Source organism: Malurus melanocephalus, unplaced genomic scaffold (genome assembly GCF_030028575.1).
Source record: "Malurus melanocephalus ecotype Western Australia unplaced genomic scaffold, MMel_1.1 scaffold_39, whole genome shotgun sequence".
In the NCBI taxonomy this organism is placed as follows: domain Eukaryota; kingdom Metazoa; phylum Chordata; class Aves; order Passeriformes; family Maluridae; genus Malurus; species Malurus melanocephalus.
This window is the reverse complement of record NW_026623271.1, coordinates 3,346,257-3,359,592: the sequence shown is the minus strand read 5'-3', so window position 1 is coordinate 3,359,592 and position 13,336 is coordinate 3,346,257. Positions and strand designations below refer to the sequence as shown.

Sequence of the window (13,336 nt, the reverse complement as noted above, 5' to 3'; positions counted from 1 at the left end):
AGTATTCATAAATTCAGCACAAATAACAACCAAACAACAGTCTTAAACACCGTCAAACAGGCCTGTTTTGACCTCATGAATCATTCCTTCAGAAAACCCTATTCTATCCTATTGTCCTGTACAGTGCTTTTTATTGGCATACTAAGGGKCTGAGCACATTATATCCATACCTTGGTACCCATTTTCCCCTTTTSTTGAACATCKCTTTTGCTACCCATGCAAACTTTCYTTCTTTGCCCCTGCATGAGAAGGTCATCCCCTGATCACTTTCTTGTTGCGCCTAACATGCTGAGGTGCTGCCAGTGGAAGGTGTTACCTTGTCTACCCGGGCACTGTTGTGGTAAAGATGGACAGACACGGCACAACAGTCTTGGACAAGCAATAATTCCAACAAGCAATTTCTCCACTTTATTTTTAGAACATCTGATTTTTATACTGTGCTAAGCGGTGTGGCTGCTTCTGCGGTTATCCACAGGACTTCTGCATGATGCCCATCTGCAAATTCAGCATCTCCATCTCCRGCTACATGTTTCCATTCTTGTTTCATTCTTCTTTCACTTCAATATCTCTGTCTCCAGCTGTAAGCTTCCAGCCCTGTCTTTCAGACCTGCTTCTGCTTTTTGMACATCTCAAGGGTACTAAATTATCGGCTGAAGGTCAGAGTCRGAACTGCAGGGCTGCAAAGCCAGCTTTYGGCCTCTACAGGGCACCTCCAGCACTCTTTGACACAACTACCTACTTTTGGAATTCTTTCCCAATTAAGTTGCATCAACATGAGACAGCTATAATGCTGTGAATAGTAGTTTTGTGTTACTCTAATCCACTGGAAGTGACATGGGGTGTGAAGTTCTTGGATAAGCAGTTTTTAGCAGAGCTGTTTGCAGCTGCTCACCATCTGAAATTGTTTACTTAAAATTTCCCAGGTCTGCAGCCTGGGGATGGAGCCAGTGTGTCAACATGTTCCTAGCTGCTGCCAAGCAATGTCTGGATGAAAGGTTACATCCCAAATAATTGTTTATGCSTAACAAATACTGGAGAGAGATATAAGCAGCCATTTCAATCCAATCTACACAGTAGCAACAGCATAGGTTTTAAGTAGCATTTCTACCACATTTCACAAACATTTAATCAGCAGTATAGACAAAACATAACCTCTTAAAATGTTCTGRTTATTGTATTTTAGCTATTGGCTTACAGCCACTATACTTCCCTGAAGCTGTTAAAACGTTAATAAAGGCTTTAATTACAGGGCAGTTTCCATTTCTGAGCTACTTACTCACCTCTTACTAGCACTGTAAGATACTCTCCCACTAGCATAGCCTCATACTGGTMGGGCTGTATTCACTCATCCCCACTACAAGGGACTTGGAATCTGCTTTTTCCCTTTAGGGGCTTCTTAAGATCTCAGACTCACTGTGAGTGTGGTTGCTGTGCAYTTCCACTGCAGGTGATACATGTTCCCCACCAACCTGGAATGAGATCTGAAGAGAAGTCCCCTGCAAACATCTGTGAGTTCTCTTTGCTCCTGTTGAGTCCCCTCTACTGCTCCTGGAAGGAATTCTTACTGAAGCTGTAGAAGTCTGGGTTGTTGATCTAAGGCTGTCTCTCTTATACTGAACCACCATATGATGCCATACAATATACATAATGGCTGGCTGGTGTAGGAAAAAATGCRCAAACCCTCAAACATTACCATTAAAAGGAATACCTTCCTCTTCCATTAGTGAGGTGACAAAGTATTCAGCAGCAGAAATAGGAAATGCCTGTATATTAGCTTCTGGCTAGAGGACTGAAATCGAACGAATTCTCTTCAGAAACAAAAGGAAAGTTTTAACTTGTTCTGYTCTATCTTGGCTTCTGTGATAGCGGTCTCATCATCATGTTGCTTTTGCCCAACCACCAACCCAAGAGACCTGAGAAATTTAGCATTAGGGAACAGAGAAAATGGGATTGTATCGGCTATGTGAGAATGCTGGGTTTATTGCAGGAGAGTAAAAGTTGCAAAAACATACAGGTATTATGAGAATATGGTATGGTATTGTGCTGGGTGGTTTAGAAAATTGAAAGATTGACCACTTGGTAATCTTACAAGTAACATATTCAGGACAAGTGGTTTTAAACTGGAAATTAGAATTTTTCCATATTCAAATGGCTTATAATGAGAAATATAACCTTATTCTAAAAACAATACTGGGAGTTGAATAATTAACTCCCATCTTTAGTAATTTATGTATATTGGAACAGTATGGTGTTCAAAGTATGGCTTTAAGATTCCAACTTTTCAGTTTATTCCATGGAAACACAGTGAAGTATGTTCAGATGCTTACAAAATTCAGGAAGCCATATGATTCATTTCGGCCTTGAAAAGGAATAGTGAACTTCCACTGGTTTTTATGATACTTAAAAGGCCAGATCAAGCMCTCCATAATTACTATCAATATTAACAGCAACCTAGGTCTTGTACTTCAGGCAGAAATCTCTGTGATTAATCTCACACAGGCACAACAACTGCTGCCTTCAAAATCATCCAGTACCCAGTTCCTAAATAGGTCAAGGTATTTCCAGTCCTCTAAAATGCAACTTTCCCACTACTACAGAAAAAATGAAACGAACCTTTGTGTTGATTATATATAATAAATAACCTTTTCTTCTCTGCTCATTGTGGCTAGTGGGACAGTTTGCTATGTATAATAGTCACTAACCAAATCATAAAAATCTTAAGCAAATGGTAAAAAAGGGCTTAAGTTAATAYCTTCACAAATCCTTTTCTTCTACAATTCAGTTGTATAGTTTTACTTTGAAGAAGGCTGGATGCATTTTCAGAACTGAGTTGCACCATAATTGGATGAACTTGATGCTGAAGATTTGGCAGTACAAAATACACAGTTGGGAAGTAAGAACTTCTGTGCTARAAGTGGGAGCTCATAATTTACATGATGAATATTAGATGAGGAAAAGTGAAGCATCTGAAGAAGTATTAACTGCAGAAGWCACTGCTGGGAATTTACTTGGAATGCTATACAGAATGAGGCCATCTCATTTCAAGAAAACATTACAATCCAGAAGAGTGAAAAAATGGTTGTCTGAAGGAATGGAGACAGACCAAAAAYGGTTGCAGAGATTGTCTCAATTAGCCTAGGAGAGCACAGCCTATCTGTAGTTTTCCATTTGTTAACACATTGGGAAGGTGATYATTTCAGAAGAGTTATGTAACTTTGCTGTCTTAAATAGCGAACTGGACTTGATGACTYGGGTCATGCCTTTCAAACTTCTGTTTATATGCCTAAACCAGATATAATGAAAAATGATCAGGTATTTTATGCTATTGCATTAAAAATTTTGTGACAATGTAAGATACCTGAACTACGAAAAGATTTGGGAAGTAGCATCAAAAATAACCTTCCCTCCTACAGATTGCTGTATAGTAAAAAAAAAATCACAATTGCATACAAAACCAAGTTATTTATTTAGAAAAATTTTGAATTATTCACATGTATATTCATAGGACAATCACAGTCAGAAAACTAGGCAATTTTTGGTATGGATTTCTGTGTAAACATATAAAGAAAACACATTATTCGATTACAAATAATTGTACTGTACAGTTTTGTGAAATTTCCCTTGCAGAACAAATGAAGCTGGTGTGTAATGTTATTAYCTTGTTCTAATTTTCACTATTTCACTCCTATATAATGATTCAAAGCCAAGTGTCTCTCATGCTTTGCTAAGCAACATGCCAGCAGGCAGAAAGGACTGCAAGAGCCCCACTGAGAGAATCTGTCAGCTTTTCTTTGACCTAAAAAGTTCTGGTTTGATAGATGATAGGGATTTAATCTTGTATACAATTATTCTGCAGTAGATAAACAAAACTGAATTTAGTTAGATTAATCTTAAGTTTTGTTCTTTAGATTCAGCTATATTTGTACTTAAACTATCTCTTCATCTTCCTTTTTACCTCTTCATTTTCTTTCTTCCTTCCTTCCATAATTGTTTATCTATTCTGTGTTTATTTGCTATAAGAAGTGTGGAGTTTTTCCAAATTGTAAGTTTAGAAAGTTTTAGGCAGCAAAAGGAACTTCAAATGTACAAGAGGATAATATGATGGGCTTCAAGCTTACATTACCTAAAGCAAAAACTTCTGTAGTTGCTCCCTTTSTATTCTTTTGGTCTGAAATTACTGGCATTATTTATAAGTAGTCCTGATTTTAGGAGGTTTTACGTAAGAAAGGCCCTAATTTTGCAATTGTAYTTGCTGTAAGCAATTATCTGGTGAAAAATTACATTACTGAGGCCTTACAATAAGCAATCCTCTCTGCAGTAGTGCATTGTAAATAGAATTCCACATTTGTGGAATCTTTAATATTCTCTAGAGTGCAAAATGCAGACATAAAAATATAAAGTATCATCCTCATGATAATGTTTTGCTGTGTTGAAAATACTGACACAAAGTATAAATSTGACTAAAAACTAAGAACCCCATGAAAACTTTTACAGTTTATCGACAATTGCAAAACACAAGTTTACATAGGACTAAAATACTTTCATTTACCACACACCATAATGGTCATTCAGATAATCTAGTACTGCTGAGGTACTTGATAAAACATTAAAAACTTTCTTTTCTTGTTTTGAAGTTATCCGCTCCATCATGTACATTAAGTGGTGATGAAAGCATGTAAAAGGAGTTCCATGCTCCAGAGCAATGTCAACCCAGTCCTGGATACACTGAACAGGCGTCTCTTCATATCCTGCAAACATGGCTGGATTTGCCAAGAGTCCTCTAGCCACCATTATACCTACAAATTAGAAATTAAAGCAGTGAGTTACATTCTAGTTYAAATTTTATGCTAAATCTTGTAGATTTTGTGTAGTACCCCTTGGGAAAACCACCCAAAGCCTAAAGATAGTAATGGCAGAAAAACAGGGATGAGTATACAGCTGTATCAGAGAAATCCTTTGAACAAGGCAAACCTCAGAGTATCTACAACATCAGCACATTGCAGAAATTTTGAAACAAAACAAAGGTCACAGAAGTATTTCTTCCCTACTTCTGAAACTGCAATTAAATAGTATTTTGTTTTTATTTGCTACACACATTTGTTGCCTTTATAACATAAAATTATGATGGAAAGACACAAGAGGACCAATAATTTTTGGCTAACTGTCTATTCGCTGACCTAGAATCCTTCTTCCAGTCAGAGCTCAATGGCTCAATTAAGTAAATTTCAGGACTCTTGATCTGCAGTAAATCTTTATGAACAAGCCACTGTATTWGCAACTCTAATCCCATACTGTCAAATAAACCCATACAAGTTCTATTGTAATTTTTCTGTGATTAAGGGATTCTGTTTTCTTGCACTATCAACATAGGATCTGACACTTAATCTTTCCTTAATTAATAGGATGATCAAAAAAGARAGGTTTCTTTTGTCATTGTACATGACAGGAAAAACTGAATGCTTTATATTTTTGCGATTGAAAGTCAGCTAGACTGAGAGAACATTCTTTCCTATTATCCATTTCCTTCCCACTCTGTATTTGGGGGGAAAGGTACCATAAGCAGCATGGCAACTGGATTCAATTTCTGTTGTTGCTATTAAATGGCAACAGTGTCATCAGAAACCTGCCGCATGTACTGTTCTCTTTCCTGTTTTTCTCTAACTGAAAGATAGTCTGTAGATAGAGATTTCCTTTTCAGAACATAAAACAAATTTCAAAATACTGTCTTGAAACCACAGACAGTTGCAGGAATCTGTTGTGACTAAATAACTGCAGAGTAATCCTGCACAAAAATCCACAAATTTTACCACTGAAATGAAAGTGCAATGCCTCACTGTGGCTTTTCCACTGTATTCTTACTGTAAGAAATCTACCATGTGCAGGGAGTAAAGATTCCCAAGTGGAAGTTTACAGTCCTTTAAAAGATGATCAACTCCATGAAGAGACAGAATGAATGTCTGAAGGTTCCCCTGAACTCCACTACTGAGTGATAAGACAGGCTAATTAATCACAGAGCTTTTGTAATTGCCTCGGAAATAATTATTTGTGGCTTTGAATAGCAGTGCTCTAGTGTTCTGATGATTACGAGTGATTTTGCTTATGAGTTTGTAAGGCATCTAAAATATCTTCTTTCATTTGTCTCCTCAAGCAGTGAAGGCACTCAAAGCATGTCCTACTTACATCCAAAATAAGTACCTTGAAATCTGGTAAGTTTACTTAGAAAATAGAGTATGTTTAATCTTACCATCTGCTTCTGTCAAGTGATGAACATTTTCAGCATCTTTTAAAGTTTTAATGTCTCCATTAGCCACAATAGGTATAGACATACTTTGTTTAATTATTTTAATTGCATCATAATGTACAGGCTGATGCCTTTCTTCTATACTTCTCCCATGTACTGTAATCCATGAAACTCCAGCTGCTTCTGCTTTTTGACACAGGTCAACTGTTTTTTTTAAGTCCTCATGGATCCTAAAATTCCAAGGAATGAAAGCAATAGATATTAAGTTTCCTGGCCTATATAAAAAGCTCTCCTCYGTAAGGAGGAATTACCACTGATTTCTATAAATAACAGTAAAAAGACAATATTACTGTTGGAAAACAGTGTTTGTTTTTTGTTTTGGTTTTTTTTTTTTTTTTAAGACATATGAGTTTACTATATGGAAACTGCTATTTAATTTAACATTTCCCAATTATATCACGTCTCTGTAACATTTACATGGTGAATTATAGAGATTGAGCAAGGGTACACAAAATAAACACCATGATTTTGCATATTTTGTGAAAAAATCTCCAGTTTGTAACAGWTCCTCTTTGCAGAAGGATTGGAAAATGAGTTGAAACTTAACTGATAAACATGCAAAAGTCAATAGGGTATGTGGTTAAATAATAGATCAAGAATGGTCATAGAATCATAGAATGGTTCAGGATGGAAGCAACCTTAAAGACCACCCAGTTCCAATACCCCTGCTATGGGCAGGGACATCTTCCACTAGACCAGGTTGCTCAGAGCTCATCCAGCCTGGCCTAACACACTTCCAGGGATGGGGCATCCACAACTTCTCTGGTCAACCTGTTCCAGGCYTCACCACCTCCACAGCAAAGAATTTCTTCCTAATATCTAATCTAAACCTGCCCTCTTTCAGTTTGAAACTATTCCYCCTTGTCCTGTCACATGTCCCTGTACAAAGTCTGCCTCCATCCTTCTTGTGGACTTGGTTTAGATATTGGAAGGCTGCTCTCCCTGGAGCCTTCTTTTCTCCAGGTTGTACAGAAMACAATGCAAAACAAGTCTGCAGAASTTTAGAAACTGTTGTAGGGAAACAGAATSTATTCCTTAGATTAGCTGTGGGACCAGTTCCCAGTTTTACTACCCATCCCTTTATATGTGTGTCTGGACTCTAATAGTTCACAAAGCAAATCCTTGTGATGATACAGATGATACATTGCTTTTATTTTATAGAAGACCTCATCTTTTAACTCGTATTTTCATGTGATTTGGATTGCAAGAGAGCTCTAGCTCACAGTATGTTATTTGGGTAAGTAGTCAAAACCTGTGCTTGCCCCTCATATTACCTGCCCCAGATATCTGAGTCAAAAAATCTCAGCAATCTTCACAGGTAAGGAGATTACTCTAATGTGTAGTATTACGTCAACGGAATTACAAATACTATTACTATTACACTAAATTCTTCCTTAAAAAAAAAAAAAAAGAATTCTAGCAAGTACCACAAACAGCACTTAAGTTAGACCTACCTTATTTTAATAGATACAGAAAATTTAGGGTTGTCGATCTGACTCCGTACATGTCTCACCATATCTTTAACAAGCTCTGGTTTATTTATTAAGCAAGCACCATAACCTTCTGAAATCGCCCATCTTTAAAAGAAAAAGAACGTTTATATTCTACATTTGAAGGAATGCAGATCAATCAGTCACACACATCGATTTCTTTCCTTCTGACCTTCAGAATGTGTGGTTGAGTAAAYAGAGACAGTACTGGCTGTAGATCAATTATTTGTTTGCAGTTTGATACAGCTTTTAGATCCTGCTTCTGTATCCATTGTGCTACTAGAACTTTGGACAAGTTACTAATCTCTTTAAGTTCAATCTTCTGTTCACAAAATGGACTCATAAGGAAGATAAATTAAAATTTAATCAGCAGTGCATGCATAAAATAAATAATTTGATGTTTTCCCTTCCACGTGGTCATGGATTTCTTCTAAACTGATGACATCTTTAGATTGAAAAGGARGTTTTTTGTAAGTGCAAGTGAGGATATTTTATTGATATTCTGGTCTCACTATTTTGATTGGCAGAAAATAACCTTTGCTTCCACAGCAACAGGTTTTTTTTTTTTTAATAATATGTCTTATAAAGGCAGATGAAGTACACGAGCTTTTGTTACTTTGTAACAAATATGCACAAGTAACAAAGGATTCAAATGTAAGCATATAATTTTGGCCTAAAAGGAACTTAGAGTTCATCATACTTAACTGTAGTTAGTCTAAACAAAAACCCAACACTTCCATTCYAAAGCCTCAGATCTATCCAGAAAAGAGTTCTTTCTGGATAGATGTGACAATTTTAAGCCAAGACAACCTAATTAGAATAGAGAAATTAAATATTTGCACTGTAGTATTATCTTTTACTTTCCTACATTTTTTCAGCTCTTCATTTAGAAAAAGAATGCCTGACAAACATGTAATATATGGTTCTCAATTGAGCTAATTAGGAAGAATCTTACTACTCTGTTTCACTGCAAAATCTTTATCAATTTAAGTGAGCAGTAGATCACTAATTCACTGTACTTATAAATTTAATAAAAGATGGAAGAAATTATTTTCAGCACTTAATCTGTATAATTTGATTTTAAAGACAATCCTTCACTTGCAGAAGTTTGACACATCAGGGACWTGCCTCACTATTCTGGAAATTGCTACATCATTATTCAAAACATGCWGCAAATGATTTGCAGCAAGTTTCTGGTAGTGCACATTTAACAGCTGTTGASAAGGGATGCACACTTCACTTCTGATCCAACACTCAGTATCTCAGCAATGAAAAAAGGCAAGCTGGCAAATACATCTGGTTTTCTCAGTCTCACCATGGTGACAGGAGCATCTCAGAACAGTCAGAACAGTGCCTTGCCACCACAYAGACATTTCTGACAAGTTAAAAATCTGTTTCTCTCTTGAAATCTATTTTTAGGTTAAGATAGAAATTACAATGAAAAGGAAGGCCAGCATTCTTTAATCTCTAATTGTTTTATTGTATTTACTCAGCTTTTTCAAAACCTTACCTCTGAGGACAGCCACAGTTTAAGTCTATTCCATCTGCAAAAGGGCAGATGATCCGGGCAGCATCACACAAAACCTGTGCTTCTTTGGCAGCAAACTGAACAATCAATGGATGATCACCTACTCCAATGAAAAGATATTTAGAGATTTAAAAATTCCCAGAAAATAAAAAGAACAAGTTCTAAATTTTGAATGCTTTTTTGTATATTGTACAGCTGTCTCACTATGGTCCTGGCAACCASGTATAGTGACCCTTGATGAGCAGGGTGACTACATAACATGATCTACAGAGGCCCTTCCAAACTCATCTATTTTCTGATTCTGTGAGCCCTAGATCACAAATAAACAAAGGTAGCTGACCAGGGGTTACTGAGTATGTCTATTAACAGAGGTGGGAATTCAGATAAACAGAGCAGTCCTACAAAGTTGCTGGCTTCACATCCACTTTTCCTGGTTGAAACTGGTTGGTAATCTTTCACAAAGATCATCTAAGTATTCTCTAATTTTCAGCAGTCTTCATGCTTCTCCTCCTAGCCTGCTCCTTCTTGATTGCATGCTGCCCCTTTGCTTGCGGACAGGGCTGTTTTTCCTGCCAGGTGGGAAACCTGCTTACAGAACAAACCGTTCAGAAAGGAGCTAAACCACCCACAAGCTTTGCCCTTCCTCACCCCAGCCCATCTTTTTCCTTTTCTGTGCCAACATGGCTGGTTTTTAGCCACAACGTGACACGCAGAGTTGGAATGAGCACACATACACAGAGGCAGCTCTAGCAGCTTTGTCTCAAGTGAGAAACCAAAGTGTCAGTGCTCCTCAGCTTGGGTCTGCTGAACTACTCGTGATTTACTAAGCCCCTGCAGAGAGGCAGATGGTCATTTGGAACATGCTCTCCTCTTTTACAGCTACTGCATTACATTAAAGGCATCTCAAATATCTCGAGCACTCTTAGCACTCACTTTCCACATAAACAATTCCTGTAGTTAAGAAGAATCGTGATATCTGACCACTGATGGAAAGTGATGATCCAACAAATGCACAAAATAAGTGCACTTCTAGTACTGAAAAGACCACAAGTGCTTTCTGAAGAATTTTCTGTCTTAGAGGAAAATAAATAGTTCTTGAAGTGRTGGAGCTTAAGAAAGCCCACTGGTACCCTCTCAATCAAGCAAGCTAAGACACTGCTAGAAGTTACCTAAAAATCTAGCAAGCAAAAAAAGCCACCCATGTTTATTTTCAAAACAGTGTCMATTTAATACAGTTCTCATTTACATTGTTATAGCTAATATTTTAGAAAAAGCCTACAATCCTAGTTTTGCTTTGTTGAGCATTAAGTAATAAAAATACTGCGTCTAGCCACATAAATTTTTTTAGCAGCAGCCACAAAGAACTTCTACCTCTATCTGAGAAATGCACAACCAAGAAACATTAATACAGAAGAAAACGGAAAACTGAAATTGCAAACCTACTCTGCTAATTAGAAGACAAGATCCCTGAACAGCCAGCAAGTTRAACATGAAACCACACAGAAAGTATAAATGCTAATAACATAAATACTATAATCTAGTCAAAGCATGAGGCTGAATGGTTTAGCAGCCTATAAAATTAAGATCAAGATAAAAGAAGTGAGTAGGGAAAACATGTTTTTTACAACACTTAAAACATTTCGTCTCCTCTTCCCCTGTCACAGCACCCCCAAATACACCCCATATCTCTTGAACTTCAAGGCACCAGACTTTGTGTAGATCAGAAATAAATTCAAAGGGGAAAACCAGTAACTGTGAAGCTTTGAGCCATTTATACTTTCAGTTATGTTCTTACTCATTTATTTTTCCATACAATGAGTTATTCATGGTATTTTTGAAGTTGAATTCCACTAGTAAGAGTCTACCTGTGCTTTCCAATGGGCRTTTTCTGTAACTGCTCTGTTCTACTTGCATAATGCACCAAAGTACAAAGTCAATGCTCAAACAGTGAAATACACTTTTCACTGTTACATGTACACCTATGAAACCACAAATTCCGTGGCCTAAATAGACTGAATCCTCATATTTCATAGACCCTCAATGGTGATCTTACTCGCACATTCATTCCCCCAGCTGCAGCCTATGCTCATCCTTGTTAYACTGTTCTGCTGCAGCCACTTCAAGCCAGCAGATCTGTATCGTTCTTGTCACCTCTTCCCACATATTTAGTATCACTTTAYATCCATGACACTGTACAAGGCCTCATACTTCTTTTTATAGGTGTTCTCGTTATGTTTCTGTACCATTCCTGAAGCCTTGCTTCTCCCCATCAACCCCAGTCATATTTAACTTTCAGTCTTTTTGGCACTTTCTTGCTCTCATATCTCAACTTGCCCAACAACAGCCCCTTCCACTTTCCCGTCTGGCTAATATGAAACACTGTTTATTTTATCAGTCCTTGACTCCACTCTATCAATGCCTGATCCATTAATTTTTTCACTTTAGCAACACTCTCATTTTTGCTAGAGACTAAAAAACTTTTCCCAGCAATGAGTTAAATGTTTGTCTCTGAAATACACATGAAACAACTGCTGGAAAAAATATCTTGCTGTCATCCTGTACCYGGTCTTGCTGTGATGGAGTGAATTTTCAAATTAATTTAAAGTTTATTTATAGCAGTCTGTGTGGTGCTGCAGTTTGGATTTTGTGATAAAACCAGTGATGGTAATTCACAATTGTATTGGCTGTTGTGGCAAAGTACATGCAAAATGTCAAAACTTTTTTTTCTCACTGTCCCCCCTACCCCAAGCAAATCACTGGGGTGGGCAAGAAGTTTGTAGTGGACAGAGTTATGACAGCTGACCCAAAGTGGCACAAGGAGCATTCCATTCTGTTTAACATCAAGCCCAGCAAGAAAACTGGAGCAGTAGGGAAAGAAAAAGTAGGTTGGGACATGGAATTTGTGTTCCTGAGTGGCTGCTGCTTGCAGACTGGGTGGGCATTTGATCTGCTAGTAGCAAGTGGTTGTCTTTGCATCACTTACTTGTTTTTTCCCCTCTTTCTTTTGTTACATATTAAGCTGCCTTTATCTTGACCCATGAATTTTTCTTGCATTTGCTCTTTTAATTCTACCCCTGTGCTGCTGGGAGAATGGAGGAGGAATGAGTGAGGAGCTATGTGTGGTCAACCCTGACCAAGGTAAATCACTTTGGAGACAAGGTTTTCCACTATTTCATTTGACYCACTATCACTGCATTGTGCTTACTCTCACCTTGAATACTTCTATGATTTTATAATCAATCTGACAGTATAACAAAATTGTTAATAGGTGGCAAGTTGTGTGCCAGACTTCATTCTTGGTCAATTCAGCTAATGACCATATAAAACATTCTGACAAGGCAATGGTTTATTAGAAGTAATACCTTTGTTTGTTGTGAATTCGCTGTCTCTGGCTTTTGCAGATCTCACAAAATCAGCAGCCACAATCATTGGTGTGTAACACAAATCACAACTGTACTTTCTAACCAAGGTTCTGAAAGCCAACCTACAGACACGTGAAAAAGAAGAGGTAAATAACAAAGTAATTTTTGTCATTAGCCATCCTAAAACGCTGTTCTAACATGCAGTATTGCGGGGRTATTCTTGAATTATATGTGTAGATCTGTGATGACAATATGTAAAATAAAATACGTCCGACATCTACCTCCATCTTAAATAAAAGAGAAGGAAATCACCAATTTTTGCAGTTAAGATAAACTTCCTCAGAGAAAATACACCGTTAAAACAGTTGACATGACAGTTACTTACTTTGAATAGCGGACCATAGGGGCACATATTTTTACAACTTGCCCAGAATGAAACAAATCCATGGGATCTTTTAGTTGGCATTCTTTAGTTTCTCCGATGTCACCAAACATGTGTAATTAATAGTCCTTTCAGCATCTGGAACACAAGCGAAATGTTCGTCATTCAGCTATTTCTCACAGGCTATGCTGTTGAGCATCACAGTTGAGGCAGGACTTGGGTTCTGGTGCAGCGTCCGGCCAGAAGCCGCTCCCACGCAGGGTGCCGGGCACA

The 13,336-nt window shown here is 37.5% G+C and overlaps 1 protein-coding gene across 2 annotated transcripts in view; it reads right to left on the bottom strand.

Annotated features, from left to right (window-relative positions):
• Positions 1-3,464: 3,464 nt before the first annotated feature.
• DUS4L (dihydrouridine synthase 4 like) overlaps positions 3,465-13,336 on the bottom strand; it is a 10,586-nt gene continuing 714 nt past the window's right edge. The window contains exons 2-7 of one of the 2 annotated variants that reach the window (XM_057364534.1): positions 13,067-13,201; positions 12,682-12,803; positions 9,302-9,419; positions 7,756-7,878; positions 6,245-6,471; positions 3,465-4,796 (exon numbers count right to left, since the gene is read on the bottom strand). In XM_057364534.1, the coding sequence (XP_057220517.1) occupies positions 4,546-4,796; positions 6,245-6,471; positions 7,756-7,878; positions 9,302-9,419; positions 12,682-12,803; positions 13,067-13,176 (951 nt within the window). In that variant the 5' untranslated portion in view covers positions 13,177-13,201 and the 3' untranslated portion in view covers positions 3,465-4,545. Of the gene's footprint in view, positions 4,797-6,244; positions 6,472-7,755; positions 7,879-9,301; positions 9,420-12,681; positions 12,804-13,066; positions 13,327-13,336 lie in introns of those variants that run through there. The other variant, XM_057364535.1, reaches the window with a different exon arrangement.